This window comes from Vombatus ursinus, unplaced genomic scaffold, assembly GCF_900497805.2.
Source record: "Vombatus ursinus unplaced genomic scaffold, bare-nosed wombat genome assembly UNPS02015175.1, whole genome shotgun sequence".
In the NCBI taxonomy this organism is placed as follows: Eukaryota; Metazoa; Chordata; class Mammalia; order Diprotodontia; family Vombatidae; genus Vombatus; species Vombatus ursinus.
The window spans coordinates 20,071,899-20,099,855 of NW_020954953.1; the positions used below are offsets into that span (position 1 = coordinate 20,071,899).

A 27,957-nucleotide genomic window follows, 5' to 3' on the forward strand; every position below is an offset into this window, starting at 1 on the left:
CTTCTTTTCCTCTAGGCCATATTTTGCTGAATTTCTTATTTATTTTAAACACGTAAAAAAAGTAGTTACAAATGCTCTCCCTTCCTCTGATCCCTCCTCCACCTGTTCAGAAGGCAAACAATATGATACTCATTATAAATGTGAAGTAATTTTGCTGAATTTCTTGCCCCAGGCTACTGTTTCCAGTGTTAGGCTGTTTAGTAGGGCACCTGCTGGAGTAGGGGGAGATTTGTTCCATGTTTCCCAAATGGGATTATATTTTCTGAAAGCAACATTATTATTCGTGATATTAGGGTTTACAGCGTACAGTATTCGACATTCAGGACCTTAAAGGGTAAAATAAGCTTTTGTGAAGTGGCTAGGGAACCCAACAAACATAACATTGTTTCTAGGGGGAAATTACATTGAGTTCCAAACAACTAACATTTGTATTTTTAGGAAACCTTTTGAGAAGTTGGGGAATGCCGATATTCTTCATGCTACATTTCTTAGGAACATCACATCATTCAGTTTTAAGTAGCTTAATCATCCCTATGGTTCTCTACTTCGCTTTGGGGAAAGAAAAAAAAAACAACCGCTCTTTTTGAATCTAATTCTATTTTTGTGTCTCATCCCAATCAAAGAATTTAACGAGATTAGAAAAGGAACTCTGTACATTTCATTTTCATTCTTAAAACCCTAGCCTGTTGCGTTCCCCCCAGGTGCTATTTGCCTATTTTTTTCTTATCACAACTATCTCTCCTGAACTTTCCGCCTCATTTTTTCACCCATCGGAAATCAATCTCAAGATAGTTAAGCACTTCACTCTACCCACGAGGGGCAAGTCATACTTCAAACTCTTCCGAGGAGAATGCAATGAAGCAATTGCTTGTCTCATTCTCTCTGCGAGGAATGCTGGGGTTTGTAGTTTTTATGTTCCCTAAGTTGCAATTTTTCGGGGCGAGGCGCAAAAGAGTGAACTACAAATCCCAGAGGGTGGAGAAAGGAAAGTGTAAAATAAGAGGTGGTTCCCTCTCTTCTCTATCCCCATCCTTTTATCTAAATACGCACAGCTTTGCGAATTGTGGCAAGGTCTCCTAGATCTCCCAGGCTCGCTTATTCGTCCAGCCGAGTGACGGCAGCAAAGCGAGGGAAGAAGGAAAGGAGGAGGCGGAGAGAGAAAGAGAGACTAGCTCCTCCCGCTTCTTTTAATGTCAACTAGGGGAATGGGTTGATTTGACACATTCCCAGTTGCTGGGAGATTACCCTGTGGTTATTAGGCTGGAAGTAGAGGGATGGATGGGCGTGAGAGGAGGGAAAGGGGAGGCAGTTCCCATTCCGGCTGCTGTAGGGACTCCACAAAGAAAGAAAGGAAGAGCGACAGCAACAGACAGGAATAAAATGAACAAAGACTGAGGTCTAATACTGGGGAATGAGGGGTAGAAAAAGAGGGAAAGCATGGCACAGATAGAGCTAACGATCATTTAGAATCTATTATTTTGGGAGGGAAAAATAGAAGCCACTCTATTCCCCCTCTCCCTTCCCCCCTTCTTTCGCTCCCTGTGCTGGGAGAAAAGAGACTGGAGTCTTTAGTGGCCTGAGAGAGGAGTGGGAGAGGCTGGTCCAGCAGAGACCTCTCCCTATAGAACTGACTTCCTTGGTGAAAGAAAGAGGAAGCGAGCTTCCCTTGCTTTGCCTCTGCGATTCCGAGCATTGATTATTTCTTTAATTACCCCAATTCCCGGTCCCCCTCAGTGTATGGACGCCTCCCCTGTGCCAGACGAGGAACATGAGGGTTATGTGTCCGTAAATCTCTTGGTAACTGGGGTGGAGGCTCCAGGAAACAGCCGGGAGTAGGAGGGGTGAGGGGACTGGATACTTTTCTTTGGTTTCCCCCTCATTCCCGTAGAAGTCAAAAGAACGAGCTAGTCACTCGGTTAGCCTTTTTGTTTTTTAATATTGTTGGTCCGGTGGCAGCCGCTGTCTGGAAGAAGAGGCTTCCCAGCAGGGAGGCGGACAGAAGTCTTTGCGTGTTGTTGGGAGTGCAAGCTGCCTTGGAGGCGGCCGCCTAGAGCTGCTTGCTAGGGGTGTGACCTTTGCTTCTCCCAGGGGCGACGCGAGCTGAGGACCCCCGCAGCTGCGCTTCTGCACCGCGCTTCAGTACCACGCTCAGCCCTGGAGCAAGGAGGTGGCGAGTGTGGTATACCCTGAAAGAGAGGGAGTCCTGAAGTGATGGGGAGCAGCATGGGCAAGCTGAGACCGGAGGAGCGGAGCACCAGCCCAGGGCAGCAGGGTTGCCCCATCTGAGGGGCTTAACCTCGGAGAAGGAGGAGAAAGAGGAGGAGCCCCAGGGTGCAGAAGCAACCAACCACTCCCGCCCCACAAACGCTTACACCCATCGCCCACACCGGGGCCGCGAGGAGGCGGAAAATCTCAGAAGCGCCGGCCCGGGATCCTGGCAGCAGGAGCCGGGGAGAGCATTTGCAAACAAGTGTCTGTCGCGGTCTACCCAAGGCCCACCCCTACCGGCGTTTCTTCCTCACTCTGGGGCAAGCGGAAGGCATTCAGCCACCCGCCACACAATCCGTGAGCAGCCGCTGCCGAGATCTTGTCCTCCTGCTCCTCCTAGTCCCGTAGTCCCAGCTCCGCCAAGGCGTAGCTGGGTGTGGAGAAGTCCGCTTTACAAACAGCTGGGTAGATTGGGGGCTCTCAGCTGGACTAGTGCCTGGGCATTCAGAAGGATCTATTCCGACAAAAGCAACGTGGTTTTGTTTTGGATTTTGTTCTTGTTTCCCTCCCCCACCCCCGGGAAGCTTCGGGGGTGGCTCGGGCTACCATCTCTTTTCCATCTCTTTCTCTCCGGGGAAGAGCTGCTGCCTGGAGAACGGATTATGATAAACCTGGCGAAGGGGAGAGGAGCAGCTCGTGAAGCTCTCTGCGCGCCCACAGCCGCTGCCCCTACAGTCGAGTTCAGAGCCCGCCACCCTAGACATCCCCCAGCAGGGGTCATCTGGAAGAGGGATTAAAAATCAACTACCAGTGCAGTGAGAGGGGCACAGAGAGGAGAGCGAGTGCACTGTGGTGTGGTGTGGACTCTGTGTGTGTGTGTGTGTGTGTGTGTGTCGGTGTATGTGAGCGCGTATGTTTTGTGTGTGGTGGAGGGTGTCATTTTTCCTTCATTGGACTTAATTTCATGACCCCTCCAACACGTGATAGAATTGATGAATAATAGTGGGGTGGTGGGGAGCTCCTTCTCTGAGGAATCTTTCTACTATGACAGCCTTGGTCTCCAAAGGGTTAACTTGGGCTACTTGGCAAAGTTATCACTGGAACGGTAACCTATTTGGGGAGTTTTAATTTGAGCTTGTGCTGGCGGCCAAGGGGCTCTCGAGAGTGGGGTTGTTTTAATTAAGTGGCTTGTGCTTTTTTGGGGGTCGGGGTGGGGAATTTGACCCCCCCCAATTGTCTACCCTCTTTGATGACTCCTGGAGGCGGTGGGCCCATGAAAGACTGCGAGTACAGTCAGATCAGCACTCACAGCTCCTCTCCCATGGAGTCTCCCCATAAGAAAAAGAAAATCGCGGCCCGGAGGAAATGGGAGGTTTTCCCAGGAAGAAACAAATTCTTTTGTAATGGGAGGATCATGATGGCTCGGCAGACGGGCGTCTTCTACCTGACCCTTGTCCTCATCTTGGTCACTAGCGGACTCTTCTTCGCATTCGAGTAAGTGGACCATGTAAATCTATCTTCCTTCTCAGGCCCATGCTTCTCACTCCTCTTTTATTTACTTTCGTTTTCTAGAAGCTGTAGCTACTGTATATGTTATATAACCAATCTCGGTGGGAATTATTTATGTTTGTTTTTGGATCGACAGAATGAATGCTCTCCTGTGGCAGGTTTCTGAGAACAGAGGGAGAGAGTGCAAAGGGTCCACACTTTAGTTAACTCCCCGTGGCTTTACTGTTCTCGGGATGAACAAGGATGGAGAGCCACTGGTAACTGACCTTTTACTTCCAGGAATTGGCCAACTATAAAAGTATTTAAAATTTACTTATAGGTAAAGACATTTGGGGCATTTTATGACCCTCACTGAGCATCAAATCTGTGATTTCCAAGAGATAATGGGAGATTTTGCTATTTCAGGTATATAACTGCAACCAACCCAGTAGGCATGTAGTTGATTTTGGTTTTAATACTTGTTAAATGATCAGCCTTTTGGCTAACAGTTCATTTGCTCCTGTTTGTGCCTAAAAATATTTCTAAACAATTGCCTCTTTACTTATTAATAGATTTCAGAAACAAATCACCTTCAGGAACAGGTGATTATGGAGACTTCAGGCCTGTTTAACAAGGATGAAACTGAAGGGGAAGCTTCTTATTCTAGAAACAGCCTGGTTGGGCTTTGTGATTTGGTCTGGTAACAGAATGCATGTGGTTTGCTTACTATTTTCAGGAAAACCAGATTGCGCCAATTGCAACTCTGCCCTTGTGCCAGCTTATAGAAGGTCTTCTAATTTATTAATAGGTATTAGGTAAAACAGTTCAACTATGCTTTAGAACCATATGATTATCATGGAATCCAGTAATATGAGGACAGATTCTTAAATTGAGCCTCAGATGATAGGAGGGCTCATGGCCAGTTTGTGGTTACAGTGTATCTATCCATATGCATGTGTGTAAACAGAGATATAGATAGATTTTCTTTTAGCCTCAGCAGCTGAGCTGTTGCAGGCATGATGGTACTGTTTCAGTAAGCACAGATTCTCAGTTGGATCAGATTAATTAAATCAACAATGTTTACTTTGGGCCCTGATAAGTAGAATGGCTTTGTACCTTGTGTTTGCTTTACTAAATGTGAGTGCATAGAGTGCAAGTGAATGATCTCTTGACAGAGTAGTAACCTTCATATAAAGACATCTAAATTACTGAGGTGAAATAATTTGTATTTGAAAATTCTAAGCTATAAAAAAAATTTTTTTTTTAAGTAATGTAGTTAGGATAGATTACCACTACCATTCCTTCAACTTTTTTCCTACCTACTCCCTCCTCCTACCCCCATCTTCAAAACAAAAAGTTCTAATTTAAATGAGTTTTCCAAATGTTTTCTTGGAGTTTAATAATTAGGACAATGGTATCTTTTTTGAGAATAAGTAGCAGGAATGCTGACTGGGGACTGGTGGCATGTCTAGAAGAGGCCATGTAACTCATTAGAACCAAAGACCAGGTTGCTGTTCTGTTGTGATTCCGCTACTACCTTGCTGTGTAAATTTAGGATAGTTACTTGTTCTTTTAAAAAAAAAAAAAACCTGTGAAACAGGGAGCCATTCACGGGACATTTTATGAAAATTACTAAGTGCTTTGAATTTAAGTTCTAAGCACTTGGAAAGTAGAGACCCTTCATAATTCCACGGAAAAGTCATCTATTTGATAGATGGTCCACTAGACAGAATTCATTGTACTAGTAACTTCTGTTCGAAGTTTGTCTGAAAGATCAACTGTATTTAAGATCACATGTCAAAAGATCTGTTTTCTGTAGGTTCATGGGAAAATGGACATGAGATAATCTTTGTTTTGGTTCATCTACTTTTCTGGCCATTCCAAGCATATAGATTTGTTAATATGGTCACAAAGACCATAATGCTGAGCTTTGTTTATGAACATGTTTGATGTAAAATAATAAATATTCATGTCATATATACTAAAAACCCCACTACATGGTTAGTGAGTCCCTAAGTTATTACTTACCAGCTTTTATTTTGCCTTCTTAAGCACAGCATCTAATGAAACTGCGGTAAATTTGTTTTCATTTCTTGATATATTCATACTGCAGGGTATGTTTTTTTCTAAGTAAAGAGTTCCCCATAGCCCTCTCTAGCAGGTTGTTAGGCTCTTGCTCTGCGTCAGCATTGTGTTAACTGGTGGGTGTAGAAATAAAAGTGTGTGCTGGGATTTTATTAGCTACTGTTTGCAGTAACATTTTAATACCAGCTACAGGTCTATCTCTGTATGTTCTTCCTGAGTTTGGTTTAGGTAGCTTTGAAATTCAAGGAACCAGGTCACTCATCCTTGAAATAATGGTACAGTTGAGAAGTGTTACTTTTGGAAAATACAGAAGTTCAGATGGCTCATGGAAACTTGATTTTTTTTTCATTAAAAACATGTGCTTACGTATTCACATATCCACTAATTGCTAATGGCATGATGAAATCAAATAACTTTAGCCAATTCAATTTCATAGGATCTGGAAGAAAAAATGAATGATGCTGTGGAAGTGAAATATAGCAGTCAGTACCTACATTTTATGCCTGGATATCTTTATTTTTTTTTTCTGCGAGGCAGTTGGGGTTAAGTGACTTGCTCAGGCTCACACAGCTAGCGTCAAGTGTCTGATCTGAGATCATATTTGAACTCAGGTCCTCTTGACTCCAGGACTGCTGCTCTATCCACTGTGCCACCTAGCTGCCTGCATTTAGATAGCTTTAACATTAATAGAATTCTGCTGTGCAACATTAGACTCTGTCTGGCTCTAGCTAGAGGAATGGAGATACCAAATTGTTAAAAAGAATGAGAAAACCAGAATTTGTAGCCACTCCACAAATTATTCTGCATCAGACTTCTTCTTTGATCACTTCCTGTTGCAACTTCTCCTGACCTCTAAATTTTAAAATTGCTCAGTCAGGTTTTAGAGAGATAGATTCATTATTACCCAGCAAATAGTTCTGATGGTGAAAGGACTTCAGAAAGGACTTCTTAAAAACTGATAACTCTTTTCACTAAGATTACTTAGTATCTTGAGTTAAGTATGTGAGAGTAGTCAGAATAGTAGGTACAACTAAAGAAATCATAGGATGCATATGTCTCTATATAGCAATTTTAAAGATACAAAGTACCTTGTGGAATATATACACACACATGTTATATAATAACCAACGACAACTAGGATAGTTTCCCATCCTCCATTTTCTTGGCTTTGAATTCTTTACTTTTTTTTTTGGCTAGGCAATGGGGTTAAGTGACTTGCCCAGGGTCGCACATTTATTAAGCAGTTCCTAGGAACTGGGCTAAGTTCTGTGGATACACTTTTAAAAATCTATAGCCCCAGTTCTCAAGGAGTTTAGACTTAGAGTTGGGAGGGACCTGAAAGATAATCTACTCTTCCTTTTCTGAATTTTACTGGAGGAAATGGGAGGTCAGGAATGGTGAAGTCATTTACCCAAGGTCACCTAGCTATTAAGGAAAAAGATCTAGAATTCAAACCCAAAGCTTTCTGACCAGTGAAATACACACTGTCTAAAGCTACATGTTCTGTTCCCAGAGGAAGGGCTTATGTACAGGTGTGAAGAGCATGGCTCTATGAACTCATTCATGCTACCAGCGGTACCAGGAGGCAGTGACTGTGGCTCCATTCATCACTGAAAGAATAGGATTATTTACAGATATGACAGAGACACTTTAATCATTTTCTAAGATAGCCCAGCCCAACACCAAAAAAGAGTTGGGTTTTATACAGAGACAATAATAAGAATCTCACCTCCATTTTTTTGATTTCATAGTGTATTCCTGGCAGGAGGAAGGGCTGTTTTTATCCCCCTACCCCCCAACAAAACAAAACATATTGGAGTGCTGATGAAATGTGACAGAATTTCAGAGGTATAATCATAACTATCTTTAAAAGGACATCTGAGAAAGTTGATTGTGTGGATTGCCAGAGCATTCCTTTTACTGGTGAGAAGCTCCAAACTATCTCTGCAGCATAGTCAATTATATACTCTGAGAACTACAATTTGGAAAGATCAGTGGACGTTATCTTTGTAGCATGATGAATAAAGAAAATAAACTGGAAACAGTTTTGAGGCAGTGTTAATGGCAGGTATTAATACAGTAATATGTGTGTTTAGAATACATGGACTTATGATGCCTCCTCTCCCCCCCAACTGCCAATGCCCCACCCTAGCAACGATCTTGCATTTACATTGTATGTATTTTGTATATAAATATATGTATATGAGTGTGTGTACATGTTTCTTCAATAGATAATAAACTTCTTGGGGCCAGAGACTTTTATTTTTATCCTTTTTTTTTTATCCTAACCACTACACTACACAGTGGCTGGAACAGAATAAGCACTTAATAAATGCTTGTTTATTGATTCACATTAATGAGAAAAATAGCAATAATGATGTATTTCAGAAGTAATTTAACTTGTTCAGTTTCCTTATTTATAAAGAATAGTAATAAGATATAGAAATCATACACTTATGAAATCTCTTTGGCTTAGAAAATAAAAATGATTTGAATATTTTTCTAACTAATTCTTTTAAATGTCTACATTTGTAATTTAGTAGATAGTATCCACTCAACTATATAGATGGGAAAACAGAAGCAGAAATGGTGGTTCATTTCCCCAGAGATATTCAACAAGCCAGTGCTGAAGCTGGGAAAGGACATATTTCTCATTTCTCTTGCAACTAGGTCCAGGGATCTCTTAATTGCACTTCTTTTTTTTTTAATTGAGTGCTTTGAAAATACAAAGTACCTTGTGGCATATATACACACACATATATGTAGTATAATAACCAACAACTAGGATAGTTTCCCATCCTTCATTTGCTTGGCTTTGAACTCTTCTTTTTTTTTTGGCTAGGCAATGGGGTTAAGTGACTTGCCCAGGGTCACACAGCTAGTAAGTATTATGTGTCTGAGGTCGGATTTGAACTCAGGTCCTCCTGAATCCAAGGCTGATACTCTATCCACTACACTACCTAGCTGCCCCTTTATACTTCTTTGGAATAAAACCTTTCTGATATTATTGACCATCAAAATTTTATTGTTTTCTCTGTTAGTTGGCTAGGGTGGTGTTAGGTAATTATTTTTAGGCTGTGTCTGCATAAACATCAAAACTCTTCATGCAGTGTAAGGGTGGATATAATTGTAGACAGTCTTTTCTGTATAGCAGAATTATTATCTTCTGCCAAAAAAGTTTTGATTATAGGTTTTGTGGAAACTAGTCTATTCCACTGCAGTGGAAAATAATTGTCAAGAAAAGACACTTGTAATCATTGCAGAGGTATAAGTAACCTGGTTACTTATAGCAATTTTAAAATAGGAACTTAAATGAAACATTAGTTTGGTTCAGATTTTGTTTAGAGGGTATTCTGATAGTTCTATTCATAAATTTTGGGTATGTAATCTTGGTTCCAGTTCAAACTCTCTTTTCTGTGATTTCATGCATTTTTTTTCCAGGTCAAATTCTTTTTGAATCAGATGGTCTTCCATTTTCCCCACTTCCTTCTTTATCCTTCCTTGCTTTCCTCCACCCTCTTCCTGTGAGGAAATACCTTTTATTTGTTCTGGGTTTTTTGTCATCACTTTATAGGACTGACTTGGCAGGACATGTGTTTCTTACACACTAATTCAGTAGCTACCATCAAATGGTGGCTTGTTATAGCCTTCAAGCCTAGAATGGCCAGCCTTCCCATTAGAGACTGAGAAAGACAATTTAGCACCTGATTAGGGTAAATGATCTTCTCCTAAAATAAACACTTCAGTTAAATTGTTACATTTTGTTGTCTTAATAGTTTCTAAGGACCAATTATAGACAACTAATAGCCTAGCACTTAGTAGGGATAGGAGCTGGACCTGTGATTTCATTGGCATATGGAGCTCCCAGATGATGAAATTTCCTCTACCCATGCAAATCAATACTTTTCCTGTAACTTATAGTCCCAGGGTGTTGACTAGGGTGAGGAGAAGTGAACAGATGTGCCAAGGGTCACACAACCGTCGTGCGTCAGGTCTTCCTGGCTCTGAAGCCATCTTTCTGTCCACTACTTTCCTGCTTCTTCTTACACGTAGTCTCTTCCTTAGTAAACGCTTGTTGATTGATACACTGTTTATGGCAAAATTGAAGGAAATACAAACACCTAAGTACATTGAGGTGCTTCACACACTCCCAAATATGCAATTGGTATTAGTATATATCGCCCTGTTTTTCCCTACTCTGCTATTAAAAATAAAATTTTAACTCTTACTCTCAGGGTATTTTGGACCACATCCAAAGTTCCTCAGGTGTCTTTTTTTGTTTTCCAGCTAGTGGAGTCTTAGAATTTGAAGGGTCATCTTTTCCAACTTCACCTCCAATTAAGGGATCCTCTCTACAATAACTGACAGGTGGTTTGTTGTCTATCCTTTGCTTAAACACAATCTCTCTCAACATGCTTGCAATTAAGGCCCTTTTTGTTCTGATGGCTAGCTTCCAGTGGTTTAGATTTTTCATCCTTGTTAACCACCCAAGATCTCAGTGTCTGGGTGGAAAACCTGACTACAGCTATCACTTTTCAAGAAAAGAAACTAAAAGCAGTATCATGGGTAAATATTTATTATTTTTTTATGTCTTTCCTGAGATTTTATATATATATTTTTTGGGGGGAGGGGGCTAGGCTATAGGGTTAAGTGACTTGCCCAGGGTCACACAGCTAGTAAGTGTTATGTGTCTGAGGCTGGATTTGAGCTCAGCCAGGGTCGGTACTCTATCTAGTGTGCCACCTACCTGCCCCGAGATTATATTTTTCCAAGTAAGAAAATATTTTTCTTTTGCCAGACTGGCTCCTGCCTCCATTTCTCTGCTATATAAATTTGGTGTAAAAGTTAATTTGAAATTATCATACAATTTGGTGCTTCAATAGAGCATTGGGCCTGGAATCAAGAAGGCTTGAGTTCCAATTTAGCCTTAGATTCTAGGTCTGTGACACTGAGCAGGTCATTTAACTTCTGTTTGCCTCAGTTTCCTCAATTGTAAAATGGGGATAATAATAGTACCTACCTTTCAGAGTTACCATAGAATCAAATGAGACAATATTTGTAAAGTGTTTAGCACAGTGCCTGGCACATAGTAGGTACTCTGTAAATGCTGCTACTGCTACTGCTGCTACACCTGCTGCTACACCTGCTGCTGCTGCTGCTGCTGCTACTCTGTAGCTTGCCTAGCAATTTTATAACCAGGCATCTGCTAGAGATTTTGATAAAACCATTTTAAATTCTTAAAACTTATTCCCTTTCTCTGCACTGTCTCCCCTACCCACCCAAGTCAAACATTTTAAAGCAGATATGAACAGAACAAAAATATAGTAGTTTTCCTCATATTCTCCAACTAGGCTTTAAAAGCTGTTAAGTTAAATTCCTTTGAGAAGTGGTTGTCAAAGTATGTAAAAATGGTTTATGGTTGGGAAGTATGTATGATAAAACATACAACAAGCTGTCTTATGGTTAAATGCTATACTCGGGGTCTTGTTTTATCTTAAGACAAATCTAAATAGGCAAAATTATGCCAATTTAAGTGCAAGTCACTTGGAAAGGGATTTAAGCCCATAGATTACACTTTAGTATTTAGGTACTTCTCAAAAAATTCAAATAAATTTTAAATTTTGATTAATATGATCTAAAGTTGTTTTGGGGGGCATTATTCCTATTTACAGATGGATTGTCCTCTTTAGCTATAAAGTAAATGGAATTGAGATGGCCACAGGGAGCGACATGTATTATTGGGCCACCTACTTTCTAAAAGCAATGTCCTCTCACTTCTCATCCTTAACTTTATGAGATAATTTTAGATCATTTACTCCTTATTAAAGCCTCTCCTCCCTTTGCTTACATGGTATCATGTGATTCTCCTTTTCCTTTGTTGTGTTCTTTTTCCTCTTGCATCATATCATAAGACCAGAGTTTCAAGGCTCTTTAGAAATCATCAAGTTCAACCCGTTCATTTTATAGATGAGAAAATGGAGGCTAAGTAACCCAAGGTTACTTAGGTCAATATGTAACAGAGTGTGCTCTCTCTCTCTCTCTCTCTCTCTCTCTCTCTCCATATATATATATGTATATATATATATACATATATATATATAGTTATGAAGGTTCTCAAGGCTTGGTTTTATCCCTCTCTCTTCTCCCTGTATTCTTTCCTTTCTTTGAATTAATATTATCAGGGTTTTCCCTACTATTTGTCATTTCCGATTCACCTCTCTAGCTCATCTTTCCTGCCCCCAGTCTTTTTTTTTTTTTAAGTTACTAGTTACCTAACTAAAGTTACCTTCACCTGAATGCCCACTGACACCTGAAATGTAATTTGATGATTCTTCCTAAAAGGGCATTTCTCATTTCCTCCTCACTCTCAAAGATGTGTTTATTCTTCTAGTTGCCACAATTGTATTTTCAGAATTCTCCTTCCTCTTCATATGCACTCAGTAACCAAAGTTTACCAGATTTTATTCTGCAATAATTATTCATTCATCTGATGATTCAAAAAATATTGGAGTGCTTACTGTGTGTAGATTTTTGGGATTTGTCGTTTCTCTTTTTCCATTGTGCCTTGTTGCTCCCCACCCTGGCTCCCTACTTAGCACCTTCCTTCTGGGATTACCTCCTATTTCCCCAGTACATATCTTGAATATGCATATTGGTTCTCATGGTTGTCTCACTCCATTAGAACTTGAGCTTTGTAAGGGCAGAGACCAGTGCTTTTGCCTTTCCTTATATCCCCAGGCCTTAGTACAGATCTTAGTAAGATCTTAATAAATGCTTGTTGGTTGATTGTGAAGTCAGTGGCTTCAGGCCCTCATCCTTTTAAGTCTGGATCACCTGCAGCCTTATAACTTGTCGCTCTTTCTACATTCTTTCCCTGTTCTGTAGTCGACACCCTACCAGAATAATTTTTCTCAAGCACTGTACTTGTCATATCTATAACAATAACCTTCATTTTAAAAACATCTAATATGTACGAATCAGAGGGAGTCCTAAAGCTTAGCCAGAATGTTTTTAAAGAATAGAGTAAGAATATTACATCTTCTGCCTCTTTGATTTTTCTAATGGTCCAGTCATGTTGTTTTAATGCTGTTCTTCTGCCCTGACTACTATTTCTTCATTTGATGCCTGTTTGAGGTGTGTGCTTCCACAAATTAGTACATACTGACTAATACCCAGAGCTTGAAGGGCTGTCATTGGCTGTGGTATGACATTCCTTTACCTTTTTTCTTTAGTTAAAAAAATTATTTGTTAAAAATAATTTTTATTTCTTTGTGAGAGGGCTAAGGTCATCCTTAGTTGGGGAGCAGTGGGAGTAGGCCTTCATATTCCAGTATTTTTGAAGCCTCAGGCCTTTGATGTGGGAGCTATTTACTACAGAGTCATAGGAGAGGTAGACTTGTAGCGGTGAAATCAAAGGTCCATTTTTTTTTTTAATATGAGACAAATACTTTGGGACAGGGCAGCCTTCCCAGCTTTGTCTGGGGAATAAATCAATTAATCATCAAGCATTTATTAAGCTCCCACTGTATGCCAGGCACTCTGCTATGTGTTGAAGATACAAATAGTACACAAATGAGATAGTCCCTGCCCTCAAGAAGTTTGACAGAGGGAGGGGTGGGAGAATGATAACAATATGTTCAAATACAAGTAAATATAAGATATAAACAAACAAATAATTAAATGATTTGTTCAGTTGTTTCAGTTGGGTCCAACTCTGTGATCCCATTTGAGATTTTCTTGGCAAAGATACTGGAGTGGTTGCCCATTTCCTTCTCCAGCTCATTTTATAGATGAGGAAACTGAGGCAAACAGGAAGAAATGACTTGCGCAGGGTCACACAGCTAGTAAGTGTCTGAGGCCAGATTTGAACTAAGGAAGATGAGTCTTCCTAATTCCAGGCCCAGCATTCTATCCAACTAGCTGCCCTAATTAAATGATAGGGGCCTTCAGCAGTTGGGAGAATCAGGAAATGCTTCTTGAAGGAAATAGCACTTGATCTGAGCCTCTAAGGGAGCTGAGGATTCCAGTCAATCCCCAGATATTTATTAAATGTCTACTGAGTGAAAGCCACCTTCCTAGGTGTTGGGGAAAGAATTACAAAAAATGAGATAATCCTTATTCTTAAGGGGTTACATTCTAATGGGGGAAATAAGAAGTATACATATCTATGTGTGTAGATAGATATATAGATATATATCTATCTGTGTAGATAGATCAATCTATCTTTATATATGTAGATATAGGATGATTCTGGGATTACTGTCAGAGGTAAGGGGAACTACTCCATGGGATACTGTCTGTACAAAGGTGGGAGATGAAATGCTGTGAATAAGGGGGAATAACATGTAATTAGCCTAGAGAGATAGTCTGGAGATGGATTGTAATGAGCTCTCAATGCCAAAGAGGAAGAGTTTATGTCAACCTAGAGGCAACTGGGAACCTCTGAAACTTTTTGAGCAGGGAGAGGGACGTGGAGAGACTTGTATTTTAGAAATACTACCTACCAGTCTAGCAGCTATGTGAAAGATGAATTGGAAAGGGGGAAAGGCTGAATGCATGAAGATCAATTAGAAGTATATTGTGTAATAGTCCTAGTGAGAGAGAATGAGGATCTGAAATAGGATGATTATTGGTATGAGAAGAATGATAGGCATGGATATGAGATGTTTAGAGGTGGAATTGAAAAGACTTGGTAACTTGATTGGACATGGCTGTCAAACGAAAATGAAGAGCTGAGAATGAACCTGGGTGCCTGGAAGAATGGTGGTGATCTTGTCAGAAATAGAAATTGGGAAAGTAGAAGGAGGGGTAGATTCAGAGCTGAGGATTGGAGGGCTGGATTTTGGAGTCTTCAGAGTATATAGAGAAAAGAGAAGTGGTACGTATATCCATGTGAAGTGGAAGCAGGGGAGCATGAATGATGATCTCACATTGGAGAGGCAGAAAAAATACCGTGGCAGAGCTCCGCCCATAAAACCCGAGGAGAGAGGATTCAGGAGGAGGGATTGGTTAATAATGCCACAAGCTGTACAAAGGTCAAGAAGGATGAGAACTGAGAAAAGACCCCTGAATTTAGCAGTAAAACATCATTGATACCCTTGGAGAGAGCAGTGTGGGTTAAATGGCGTGTATGGAAACCCAGATTGCAGAGGGTTGATAAGTGAGTGGGAGGTGAGAAAGTAGAGAAAACAAGTGTAGACAGCTTTTTCTAGGAGTTTGGCTGGGAAAGGGAGCAAGCAAAAAGAAATTCTATCCTGTTTCCAAGTGCTAGTCATGCCACACTGATATCTTTTCTCCCTAACGCAGTTTAAAATTACCATAGCATGTAATTTAAAGCAAACCGTTTACTACATGTAGAGATTTTTTATTTCAGCCTTCTTTTCCTACTCAAGATTTATTGTAATCAATGTAGATGAGAGCCTGCTATATTTTCTGCTGATGTGTGTTATTTAAATTTTGTATGTACTCCAGTGCCAACAACAGTGTTTTGTATACAGTAAGCACGTAATAAATGGTCCATACATGGTTTAATAAATGAATGAATGTCTAGTGGTTGTGCCATGAGCTTGCCTAATAAATGTTTGATAAGTGGATGAATGAATCTTTCTGTATTGTATACAAAAACAATGAGCTAGCCAAAGGGCAGACATCTTTGTTTTGATGATTACTGTGTATTTTGACTCAACATAATGTTTTGTGGTCTTACGCAGAAAAGAGGGATAATAAAGGTTTGTTAGAGATCTGCATTCCACCTGGAGATTTCGATTTGTGATAGCTTCTGAGTCACTGATAGCTGACTTCCTGACCTGTCTACTGAGTTTCCCTGAAATGTAGAGTGAGGTAATTCATGGCCTCAAACCTCATGTTAAGTTGTGACTTTTGAGTGGGTCTCAGAGATTGGTGCAATTTAAAACAGTTCCTCTTCTTAGAACAGCACTTCTTCTTTTGGCCTTTAAATGCTAATCATTTCCTATACCACATTACTGGGTAGCAGATATTGCCCATACAAGCTCTTGTGACCTGTGCAGTCCTATACAAATTTAAGGCATGATCATTATTAAGGTGACAATCATCATTATGACATTTTAGTTAAATTTTGCAATCTTACACTGTCTGTTTTTTTGTATAGCCAGGGAGAGGAATTATTGCCTTAGATTATCTCTCATGGATGTGGAATTGACACAGATTCAATTCCTCCTTCAGATGATAGCCATCTTAATTAAATTCTAGAATGATCCTCCAATACTAGAGCTAGAATGATCCTCCAATACTAGAGGTTCTTAACCTCTTTGTGGCATGGCCCCCTTTAGCAACCTGATGAAACCTACTCAGAATAATGTTTTTGAATAAAGATGATTACAAAGGAGATCAATTATTGAAATACAGTCATCAACATATTAAAGTTCATGGACTCACGGTTAAGAGTCCTTGCTCTCTATACATTCAGTTAGTACTAGTTTATTTAGGATGATAGTATTAATGTTCTTCTGTCAATCACAGGCAATTATGCTGTCGGTAGAAGCCTGTGAGAAGACTTTCTGTTGACCAATGCTGAATGATATTATGTAATCTGCCCTCAGCCATCGTAACATTATGATATGGCCGGGGAAAAAATGCAGTTGGTTTTGGTTGTTTTGGTACAATGGACCATGAAAACCTTCAAGCCAGAGAGTAGTTTTGGAAGCCCTTGGTGCTGAAGGCAACCATGTGTGCTTCCTAGACCCCAGATGACCCAAAGGCTCCTCACTGTTTGTTTGCTCAGTTATCCCATTCCTGAGATGAAGTGTACACCAAGTTCTCATTTAATCCACATCCTCTTCTAGCCAGGAAGCAATTCAAATTGTATTCTTTATTAAGACCAAAAGACTGGGAGTTGGAATGGTAAAAATGCCAAAAGGCAAGCTCCCTTTGCTGAACTCTCCAGCCACAGAATTTGCTAAACAGAAAAGGCTGAATGGTTCACTATAAAAATGTCATGCCATTGAAAATTAAGATAAGACACTCCTCCAGGCTGAGGAGGATAGGAAGTTGTTGTTTTTAAGGGAAGTTTCATGTATTTGTTCCATGGCTGGGAGGCGACCCCACTTAATGACTTCTCCCTAACATGGAATATCAACTAAACAGAAATAGGGTGGTAAGAAAATAAAATCAGTCAATCAGTAAGCATTTATTAAGCACTTACTACATGTAGGCACTGTGCTAAGGGGATGAAGATATGAAGAATAGTGAAACAGTCCCTACCATTGAGGGGCTTACATTCTAATGGGGGAAACAAGATGTGAACGACTATGTTGAATCAAGATACATACAGAGTAACTTGGAATTAATTCCAGAGGGAAGGCACTAGTCTTTTAAGGAAATAGGGAAAGGCTTCTTGCAGAAAGTTTTTAATTTAGATTTGAAGGAAGTTAGGGAAATCAGGATTCAGGGGAAAGTATTTCAGGCATGGGAGCCAGCCAGTAAAATGACTGGAGGCTGGAGATGAGGCATCTTGTACAAGGAACAGCAAGGAGACCAGTGCCATTGGATGTGAAAGTATGTGGAGGGGAGTAAATTGTAAGAAAACTGGAAAGACAGTGGAGGAGTGGGTTATGAGGGATTTTAAAAGCCATACAGAGGTTTTATAAATGAAGTGCTTCCTTTCCCTCTCATTGCCTTTCTTGCTACTGTGTGGAACTTTTCTTCCTCATTTTTCTGCCCTGCATTTGGTGGTAGTGGCAGAGCTAAGAATTCAGATGTATTGTGCCAGATCCTATGAGATCTCGTTGCTGTTCAGAAGACATGAGGAGTCCACGGAGAATCTACACATACTATAGAAATGTGCAATTTCCCAGGAATCATCTGGCCAGTTTCTTTTAAAGAGATTGCACATGTCTTTCAGGCAACCACGTAGATTTTCCTTTCTCTAGTTAATTTGGGCTTTGAGTTTTGTTTGGCTTTATCTTGTTTTCCAGGGTGGAATAATGTGAGTAGTTATAGATACTCTAGAATAGGTGTTGTTAACCTTTTTTTTTTTTAAACATCATGGGCTCCTTTGGCTGTCCAGTAAAGCCTAGGGACCCTTCTAAGAGTAATGTTTTTAGATACATAAAATAAAATACATTCAATTACAAAGGAAATCAATTATATTGAAATACAGTTAGCAAAATATTTGTTAAAAAAAATCCACACGCTCCAGATTAAGAAACCCTAATTGAGAAATGAGTTTGAACAAATATTCTTTCTTGTGAGCCAAGAAGAATAATGAAACAATTTCATCTGGATATAATAGTTTATTTTAACTTGTATAGCTGTAAAGATTTATCTCCTTCATCTGAAATGTAGGTCTTACCATTGTAATGTATTATTTAAAGATATGGTATATTTTCCATTCACAGAAATTAATTCCACCTTGATAATAGCTTTTTAAAAATTTAACAAATGAGGGGGCAGCTAGGTGGTGCAGTGGATAGAGCACCAACCCTGAAGTTAGGACGACCTGAGTTCAAATCTGGCCTCAGACCAAAGACTTCACACTAGCTGTGTGACCCTGGGCAAGTCACTTAACCCCCATTTGCCTGAAAGTAAAAAAAAAAAAAAGAAAGAAATTTAACAAATGATACTGATGTTTGCAATCAATGTGAGGAAATATGATGTGGTGGGAAGAGCACTGGACTTGGAGATGGAAGAATTGAAGTAGTAGCTCCACTGCTGGATATTGAGTCAGGAAGACCTAGATTCAAATCCTGCCTTTAATACCAACCAACTATGTAACTTTGGATGTCACTTAGCTGCTCTAATTTCAGTTTCTTCATCTCTAAAATGAGGGAGTTGCCTTCAGTGAGCCCTCAGGTCACTTCCATCTCTAAATTTGTGATTCTATGATCCTATGACTAGCATTTGAATTCCACCTCAGATATTCAAGATGTAACCCAAGTCAACTTATTTAACGTCTTTGACCTTCAGTTTCTTCACTTGTGAAATGGGTATAAAAATACTAGCCCCCTGCCTCAATGAGTTGTTGTGAGGAACAAATTAAGTAATGTAGATGAAGCACTCTAACGAGCTTATATCACTACATGAACGTCAATTATTATTATTAAGACTTGGATTCATGACTGGGCTCTGACTTATTAGGCATATGATGATGGACTAGCCACTTAAATTTTCTGAACCTCAATTTCCTCGTCTGCAAAAATAATTATAATGGTTTTTCCACCGGGTTGTTGTGAGGAAAACTCTTTGCAAATTTTAAAGTATCTTATACATATAAGCTATTTTAATTATTATAATCTACATTAACCAACATAGGTACAAAGAGTGAATTCCTAGATTCTGCTTACTTTGAACAGCTCTGCCTCACTTAAATTCAGTTCTGGAGCAAGTCAAGACATCGCCCTAGTGATGTCGTTGGTCCTCTTCGAGAATGAAGGACCAGCAACAACCACAGTAAAGGGCAGGTGTGGAAAGCAACTGGTTAATTTGGTCAGTGTAGACGGCTAGTCTAGATAACTCAGTCACCAGAGTAATTTTTTAAAAATTGAATTAACTGCTTTTGTAGGATTTAGAGCTGGAAGAAGTCTTAGAGATTATGTAGTCCAATCTGCTCGTTTTACAGATGAGAAAACTTGGATTCAGAAAGGTCAGTGGTTTGCACAGTGTCACACAAGCTAGTAAATAGTAGACTTGGCATTTGAACTCAAGTCCCTTGATTGCAAATTTTCATTATTTTCATGATAACCTTCTGCCTCTACTGATCATAATAGCTGGCTTTTCCCATAGATGTGTTTTCTTTATGAATTTCAGGTGACTGTATTATGCACAGCTGATCTTTGATCCTGACTTTCTTGAAAGGAAACAAAACAAAACTGGGGTGGTAAAACTCACACATCCTGTAAATATCACACATCCTCTGGCTTCCATTCCTATGTGCCATCCTGGTTATTCTTTATTCCTCTTAGATTCCTCTTTCTCCTAAAATGAGCATTTCTGTGTCTCCTTCCCACCTCCCAGCCTTCTCTTAATGTTCTCTCCCTAATATTTGTTTCGAATTATTTTTTAGGAAGTTAAGTATTTTGTTTGAGTTCTGCTTTGTAATCTCACAAAGCATGTCACTCCTATGTGTTTTCTACTTATCTGAAATGCAAACTTTACTCTTAGACTACAACCCCAAACTGTGAAGAAGTGACAAAAAAAAAAAGTCTCTGTCGAGGTACAAGAGCTGTTCAAAGTCTTGTCACTTAAACCATACATTTTATTCTATAGGAGAAACCTCTTCTACCTCAGAGCCAGTGAACTGTTCCTTAATACAGTTTCACAAACTTTCTTATCAAGTTTCCTAGCACACAGTAGTTTATTAGCAGGGGGAGCAGTCAGCCTGTTAGAGCCAGGCAGAATGAACAGCAGTGACAAATGGTGGCTTACTGGAAAAGATGAGTCAGAAAATCAAAAAGTATCTATAGAACTATATTATATATCATGGTCCATTTAGAAATATAATAGATATTTATGATGATGCCTGGGGTCATGAGGAAACTGGTAAATTCTCTTCTGGATCCTCTGTTTTAAGGAGACAAGGAAGGTGATGTGGTTTAGAAATTTTTAAAGAAGCAAAAATGGTTAAATTTTAAAAAAGCTTCAGCGCTTGAATGAGTAGCCTTCTGTTATCTAGGAAATTCAGTCGTGGAAATTCACTCAATAGGAAATTCACTTCATTCTGGAAGGAGGTCATATAAGGAAGGTGTTATGTTGCTATCGTACGTCTCTTCTTACTCTTCTCATTTTCCCTCTTTCCTCACCTTGTGTGTGTTTCACCTTATGCCTAGTTTAAGATAAATTTGCTGGTAGACTCTGTCATTCTTCTAAACCCAAAGGTGTAGTCAAAGTTTTTTTTTTTAAATTTAAGTTTAAATTTTAGGGTTTTTTTTTTTTTTTTGGTAAAAGTTTTCCTAGCTCATTTGTGGGGAGCCAAACATGAGATGTTTCCTGTGCCCTTAAGTTCTTTGCCTTAAGTGGATATGTGTATTTCATCCCAGCCAAGCGGAAGTAAATAATGTGTTAATAATCATAAGTGGAAGCTGCAACCACTTTCTTCTGATGCACTTAAATCACATCTCTTACATTACGCTGCTTGTCTTCCCAAGGTCCTTATTAAGAAGCTAGAAAATCGATCGTGGCCTTACAGCTTACTGTGATGGAATCTGAGGAACAGCAAAGTTGAAGTGAGATGATGAAGGAAGGTCTAGAGTCCAGGTCTCCTGGCTTTTTAGTCCTGAGTACACTTCATTTATAGACATAAACTCTATAAACAACGACGAGCTCTCACGCTTTTTCATTCCTCTGGGTTTTGATGACAGTTCCATCAGATGCCTTTCATCATCCCCCTATTCTCCTTCAGATCCTTCACTAAAAGATCAAAAGTGTCAGGATTTTCTTTCCATTGAGAAGCAGCCAGTGATGGTCGGGTGGTATCTTTCCTTTTCTTTAGAAGTAGCAGTACTTTGAAGCCCCAAAGTATTATTATTATGATTCCCCATTCACGTACCCCAGATGCTGAGGAAGGTGGATCTCTTGGACTTAGGAGTTCTGAGCTAAAATGTCGCTATGCTGATTGGGTGTCTGTGCTATTCAGTATTAATATAATAAAGAAGGAGACACCAGGGTGCCTAAAGAGAGACCAACTGGCTCATGTTTGAAACAGACCAAGTCAAGAGCTGCTTGGCCAATCAGTAATAGTTAATAGCTAGCATTTATATAATAGTAGGATCAGGCAGTAAATAACCCCTGTACTCCTAGCCTGGGTAAGATAGAGGGACCCAATTTTTTTTATCAGGAAAAAAATCAAAAGCTACATAAAAATAAATTAATATGTCTTAAACACATGTTCTACAGGAAAAAAAGATCAGTGTGCATGCCCACTTCAATGGGAAATAGCCCAGTGCCCTTTCACTACATAAATAATAATGGACTTATTTTCTATCCCTGTGGAGATATAAAATGTTTTATATGTAATCTCACTTGATCCAACAACTGTGTTGTAGTACACACTGACAGCATTATTATCCCTGTATGTCAGATAATAGGACTATAGGTCATAGGGGTGTTAAGTAACTTGCTGGAAGTCACACATATAGTAGGTGGCAAAGAAACAGAGCAGAGGACTTAAAACTCTGCAAAATGGATAGAGCGCTGAGACTGGTGTCAGGAAGACTTCTCTTCCTGAGTTCAAATCCGGCCTCAGATTATTATTACTAACAGTATGACCCTGGGTAAGTCACTTAACCCTGTTTGCCTCAGTTTCCTCATCTATAAAATGAGTTGGAAAAGGAATAGCAAACCATGCCAATATTTTTGCCAAGAAAACCCCAAGAAGAGTCAAACATGACTGAAAAATTATTGAGCAACAACAAAGAGAATCAGAACAGAGGACTCAAATGCAGGTATTCTGACTGAAGTCCAGCGTATTCATTGCACAATGATGCTTCCTACAGGTAATATTGAGTGGCAGGGTGATGAGGCAAAAGAACAGAAGAATCAGGGGCTAAGAAGAGAGGTAGTGATTTGTGTGAGGAGGTTTTTGCTTATAAGTGGTATTGTGATCACTTCCTAGTGCTTTGAATTACCCTCAAGACTCAACTTAATTAAAATCTTCCATGTGAAGTCTTTGCTGATTCTCCCCAGCTGCTACTCCTCTCCCTTCCAAAACTGCTTTGTGATCATTTTGTGTATATTCTGCACATACTTTTGTTGTTGTTCATTTATTTCAGTTGTGTCCAACTCTTTGTGACCCTATTTAGTGATTTCTTGGCAAAGATGCTGGAGTGGTTTGCCATTTCCTTCTCTAGCTCCTTTTACAGATAAGGAAACTGAGGCAAACAGGAGTAAGTGACTTCCTCAGGGTAACACAGCTAAGAAGTGTCTGAGGCCAGATTTGAACTCAAGAAAATGAGTCTTCCTGACTCCACTGTGCTACATAGCTGACCTGTATATGTGTATATTACCTCCCTTAGAAGCTCTTGGAAGTCCAGAACACAGTGCAAAAATACACGTCTTAGGTGCTTAATAAATGCCTGCTGATTGAGTGATTCTATGACTTAACCAGCATTCCTTCCAGGGATGGCTCCCCCTTCCATTCCCAGCCCGAGAAATGCTGTTATGTGTCTTAGACTGGACTCTCAGACTGTGGTTGAGACTTGGGTAAAGATTGCTAACAGTGATGATTATGCAGTCCTTTACTGACAATAATGCCCTAGTGTGGAGGAGCTCTGGGTGTTTCCCAGTTAAGACAACAGATTTTGAACGAAAAAATACATTTTATTTTCAGTCAAAAAAGACATTCATTTTGAGATTTCCCGTTACATAGTGTTCTGTTCAGCATCATTCATTATTTATTTGTTAGTTTTTATTTAAATAATCCTTTACAAGGATTTACAATTTCCTTTACAAGGGGAACTCATGTTTGGACAAAGATCCATAGAAATATGGGGTAAAGTCAAATTTTCAGTAGAGTTGTTTCAAATAATATAACTTATAAATTAAAAAACCACTTAAAATTAATTTTAAAGTATTCTGAGTGCTGCTAAATTAAAAAAAGTTTAATGTTATTGCATCTCAATCATTAATGGGACATTTATTAGTCAATATGACCATTCTTTTCTCTTTATTTCATATTTTTATAGATTTTCACGGTTAGGGGGTCTTCTGATACAATACTCTCATTTTTGAGATGAAAAAAACTAAGGTTTTAGAGAATTAATCAGTAAATATTAACCACCTTCTGTGTGCCAGGCACTGTGCTAGGCACTGGGTATACAAGTATAAAGAATGAAATGATTCTTGCTGCAGTAAGTACATATACTTAGGAGCTATTAATAAAATGTCACTTCAATAAAATGGAACGGTTCTGCTAATTAGTGTTTTGATTTTACATTACTTTTTCAATAACGATCTGATCACTGAGCAATGCCTGGCACATAGGTGCTTAATAAATGTTTATTGACTGACATTTATTTATTGACTGAATTATTATTTTTCCTTTGCTAGATAATCATTCACATTGCAAGTTTCTGTCTGGCCTCTCTTCTCTTTTCTCTCTGTACTTTCTCCCTTGGTGAATCTCATGAGTTTCCATAGCAGTGCTGGTGATTCTCAGGGGTATATATCCAACCCTAATCTCTTTCTCTGAGCTCTAGTACCGCATCACAAACTGCCAACTGGAAATTGTGAATTACATATTCCATAAGCATCTCAAACTTGACATGTCCAAAACAGAACTCATTATCTCTTCCCTCATACTGAACTTTCCCCATTTTGAATTTCACTATTACTCTTGAAGGCACCAACATCCTTTCAGTTCACCTTGATTACCCGACTCCTCACTTTTCCCAAATTCTTGTCATTTCTATCTCCAGCACATCTCTTGTATACTTACCCTTGTCTCCACTCACATAGTTCTTACCCTCCTTTGGGCCCTTATCAACTTTCATCTGGACTAATACAATAGCCTCTAATTAGTCTCCCTGCCTCAAGTTTATCTTCACTCTCTTCCATCTGCCATGTAGCCCTGCAATGGAATTTTCCTAAAGCATAGGTCTGATGTGCTCCTCCCCTACTCACTAACCTTCACTGGCTCCCTTTTGCCTTTAGGAACAAATATAAACTCTTCTGTTAATATTTAAAGCTCTTCACAACCTAGCTCTATCCTAATTTTCCAGTCTTTTTATTCATTATTCCCTTCTATGCACTCTATAATCCAGCCATATTGGCCCCTTGGCTGTTTCTTACACGCAGTGCTTCATGTGTTGTCTCGTTGCCTTTTTTCCTTTTTTTTTTTTTTTGGCTAGGCAGTGGGGTTAAGTGATTTGCCCAGGGTCACACAGCTAGTAAGTGTCAAGTGTCTGAGGCCAGATTTGAACTCAGGTCCTCCTTACTAGGGCCCATGCTCTATCTACTGTACCACCTAGCTGCCCCTGTCTCATTGGTTTTTCACTGGTTCTTTCCCATGCCTGGAACACTCTTCATCTTCACCTTCACCTCTTAGATTCTCTCTCTTCCTTCAAGACTCAAGAACTACCTACTGCAAGTGGCCTGGGCCCCCTATATGCCAGGGCCTTTTTCTCTAAGTCTACCTTATATACCCACATGTCCTAGGGTGGGAACTTTAAAAAAAAAAAACAAAATGACTTTTTCTTTTTATCTCTGCTAGTTAGCATAGTGTTTGGCATATAGTAAACACCTCATAAATGCTCACTGATGGATTTACAATGGTATGGATACTTCAGTAGAAAGGTCATGTGTATGGCCTGGGTAATGAACTGTCTAATGTGCATCAAAGGCAAACTAATCATTCATTTGTGCCTGTGTGATAGTCCTATTTCTAGTTTAATGATTTATTTAATTGAAAACTTACATCCCCATCAGGAGATCTTAGCACATCAAAGCATATTTAAATAAAAAACTCAACTTAGCAACATAGTCAACTTTGTCACCAACATAACGAATCTATTTGTCCTTTTAAAGAAACTTATTGATACACAAGGGACTCTATGGTTGTGATAGGGAACAAATTGAAAATGGAAATGGAAACACAAGGGCACTTCCTTCTATTTGATGCTCCTTGATATACTTTCACCGTTTGACTTCAGCAGTAAAATAGGAAGGCAGACATGAAGCAGCTAGTTGGCACAGTGATTATAGTGCCAAGCCTGGAGTCAGGAAGACTCACCTTCCTGAATTCAAATCTGGCCTTAGATAGTTACTAGGTATGTGACCCTGGGCAAGTCACTTCACCCTGTTTGCCTCAGTTTCCTCATCTGTCAAGTGAGCTGGAGAAGGAAACAGCAAACCACTCCAGTATTGTTATCAAGAAATTACAATCTGCAGTTGATAAATGGTCAAAAGATATGAACAGGCAGTTTTCAGACAAGGAAATCAAAGCTATTAATAGTCATATGAAAAAATGCTCTAAATCACTATTGATGAGAGAAATACACATTGAAACAACTCTGAGGTACCACATCACACCTATCAGATTGGCTAACATGACAAAACAGGACAATGATAAATGTTGGAGAAGATGTGGGGAAATTGGAGCACTAAAGCCTTATAGGTGGAGTTGTGAACTGATCCAACCATTCTGGAGAGCAATTTGGAACTATGCCCAAAGGGTTATAAAATTGTGCATACCCTTTGATCCATCAATACCACTATGAGGTATGTATCCACAGAGATCATAAAAATGGGAAAAAGGACCCAAACTATTTATGTACAAAAATATTTATAGCAGTTCTTCTTGTGGTGGCCAAGAATTGGAAATTGAGGGGATGCCCATCAATTGGGAAATGGCTGAAGTAGTTGTGGTATATGAATGTGATGGAATACTATTGTTCCATAAGAAATGATGAGCAGGCTGATTTCAGAAAAACCTGGAGGGACTTACATGAACTGATAATGAGTGAAGAACCAGGATTACATTGTACACAGCAACAGCAACGTTGTGGGATGATCAACTTTGATAGATTTAGCTTTTCTCAACAATGCAATGATCTAAGACAATTCCAAAAGACTCATGATGGAAAATGTTATCCGCATCCAGAGAAAACTATGGAGTCCGAATGCAGATTGAAGTTTACTTTTTCCTCTCCCTCTCTCTCTCTCTCTCTCTCTTTTTTTCTTTCTCATGGTTTTTCCTTTTGGTTTAGGTTGCATGCCATCTAGGAGAGGGGGGAGGAGAGGGAGAGGGAAAATTTAGGGCTCAAAATTTTATGAAAGTTAATGTTGAAAACTAAAAATAAATTAATTTTAAAAAGGAAAAAAAAAAGAAAATCCCAAATGGGGTCACAAAGAATCGATCACAAGTGAAAAACCGCGAGGCAAATAGGCTATAAATCCTAAAGTTTATTTCCTCTATTTCTTTCTTTCCTGCTACTTCTTCCGCATTCTGATGTTTGAGATAGTGTATATGTTATAGTGTCACGTTAGTTAATGAGATCTTACTTGCTAAACTAAGCTAAGCTAATGAACTCTACTTAGCTAATCAGTTGGAAAGAAGTGAGTTTTCTTTTTTGGTATTTATACATCACTCAACTTACACATTGTGTTCTAAAAATTCATTGGTAAGTCAGTTGTTTAGAATACAGAATGCATTTTTGGAGTAGAAACAAGAACATAAGTAGTATTTAAGTTCTCAGGCTAGATCACAGGAGGCTATTTAATTTACATCATAGTTGAGTTTCCATTAATGGTAAAAAACTGAATCTGGGCTCTGCAAATGGAGTATCATGTACTGTATGAAGGAAAAAGAGGGATTGTTTCTTTTCTTTCTTGGACACAGAACCCTTCCCAGGCAAAATTTTGAAATAGATGGAATTAATCTTTTAATCACAGGGTTTAGAATGCTCCATCTCTTGTCTTAATACTAGCTCTTCCCCATGTCTGGAATGTTCTTACTCACCTCCATCTCTTAGGTTGGAAAGGAAATTTCACCTCTATTTTTTTTGCATGGCAGCTAGGTGTTGAAGTGTTGGGCCTGGAGTTAGAAAGACTCATCTTCTTGAGTTCAAATCCGGCCTCAGACACTTGACTAGCTGTGTGACTATGAGAAAGTCACTTTCCCCTGTTTGCCTCAGTTTCCTCAACTGTAAAATGAGCTAGAGAAGGAAGTGGAAAAAGACTATAGTATCTTTGCCAAGAAAACTTCAAATGGGTTCATGAAGAGTCTGCCATGACTGAAACTTTTGAACAACAATTGTTTGCTTATGAGGAAATGGAGGTTAAATGACTTCCCTAAGGTCATACAGCTAATTACTATAGCTGGGATTTGAACCAATGACCAAATGGTTCCAAATCCAGTGGTCTTTCTGTTAGTAATGCCACGTTACTATCTTTTTCACCCCATCCTGACCCTTATTGGAGAGCCCCAGGTATTAACACTCTCCTGAAGTCCTAAACCTGCCCTGTAGTATCACTTCATTGATGTTCCATGCCCTGATGTCATTTCCCTTCTTTCACCACCAAGGAAGATTCCCATTCCCTCAGTGACTTAGCCAGGTATTAATTCAATGAGATTTTATTTCTCTGAATGCACACTAATAGGTAAATAACTCATCACTCAATAACTATCCTGGAGATCATTTCTAAGGTCAGGAGCTTCCTAAGCTTTCTTTTTCCTACTGCTTGAGTCTTTGGTCTTGTGGGGTT

General features: G+C 39.4%; 1 protein-coding gene across 4 annotated transcripts in view; it reads left to right on the top strand.

The window, feature by feature from the left end:
- The first annotated feature begins 3,014 nt into the window (after positions 1 to 3,014).
- The window catches only part of LOC114031455 (probable palmitoyltransferase ZDHHC14), a 326,338-nt gene continuing 301,395 nt past the window's right edge, over positions 3,015 to 27,957 (top strand). For all 4 annotated transcript variants that reach the window (XM_027846515.1, XM_027846517.1, XM_027846516.1 and 1 more), the window contains exon 1: positions 3,015 to 3,702. In XM_027846515.1, the coding sequence (XP_027702316.1) occupies positions 3,458 to 3,702 (245 nt within the window). In that variant the 5' untranslated portion in view covers positions 3,015 to 3,457. The remainder of the gene's footprint in view (positions 3,703 to 27,957) is intronic.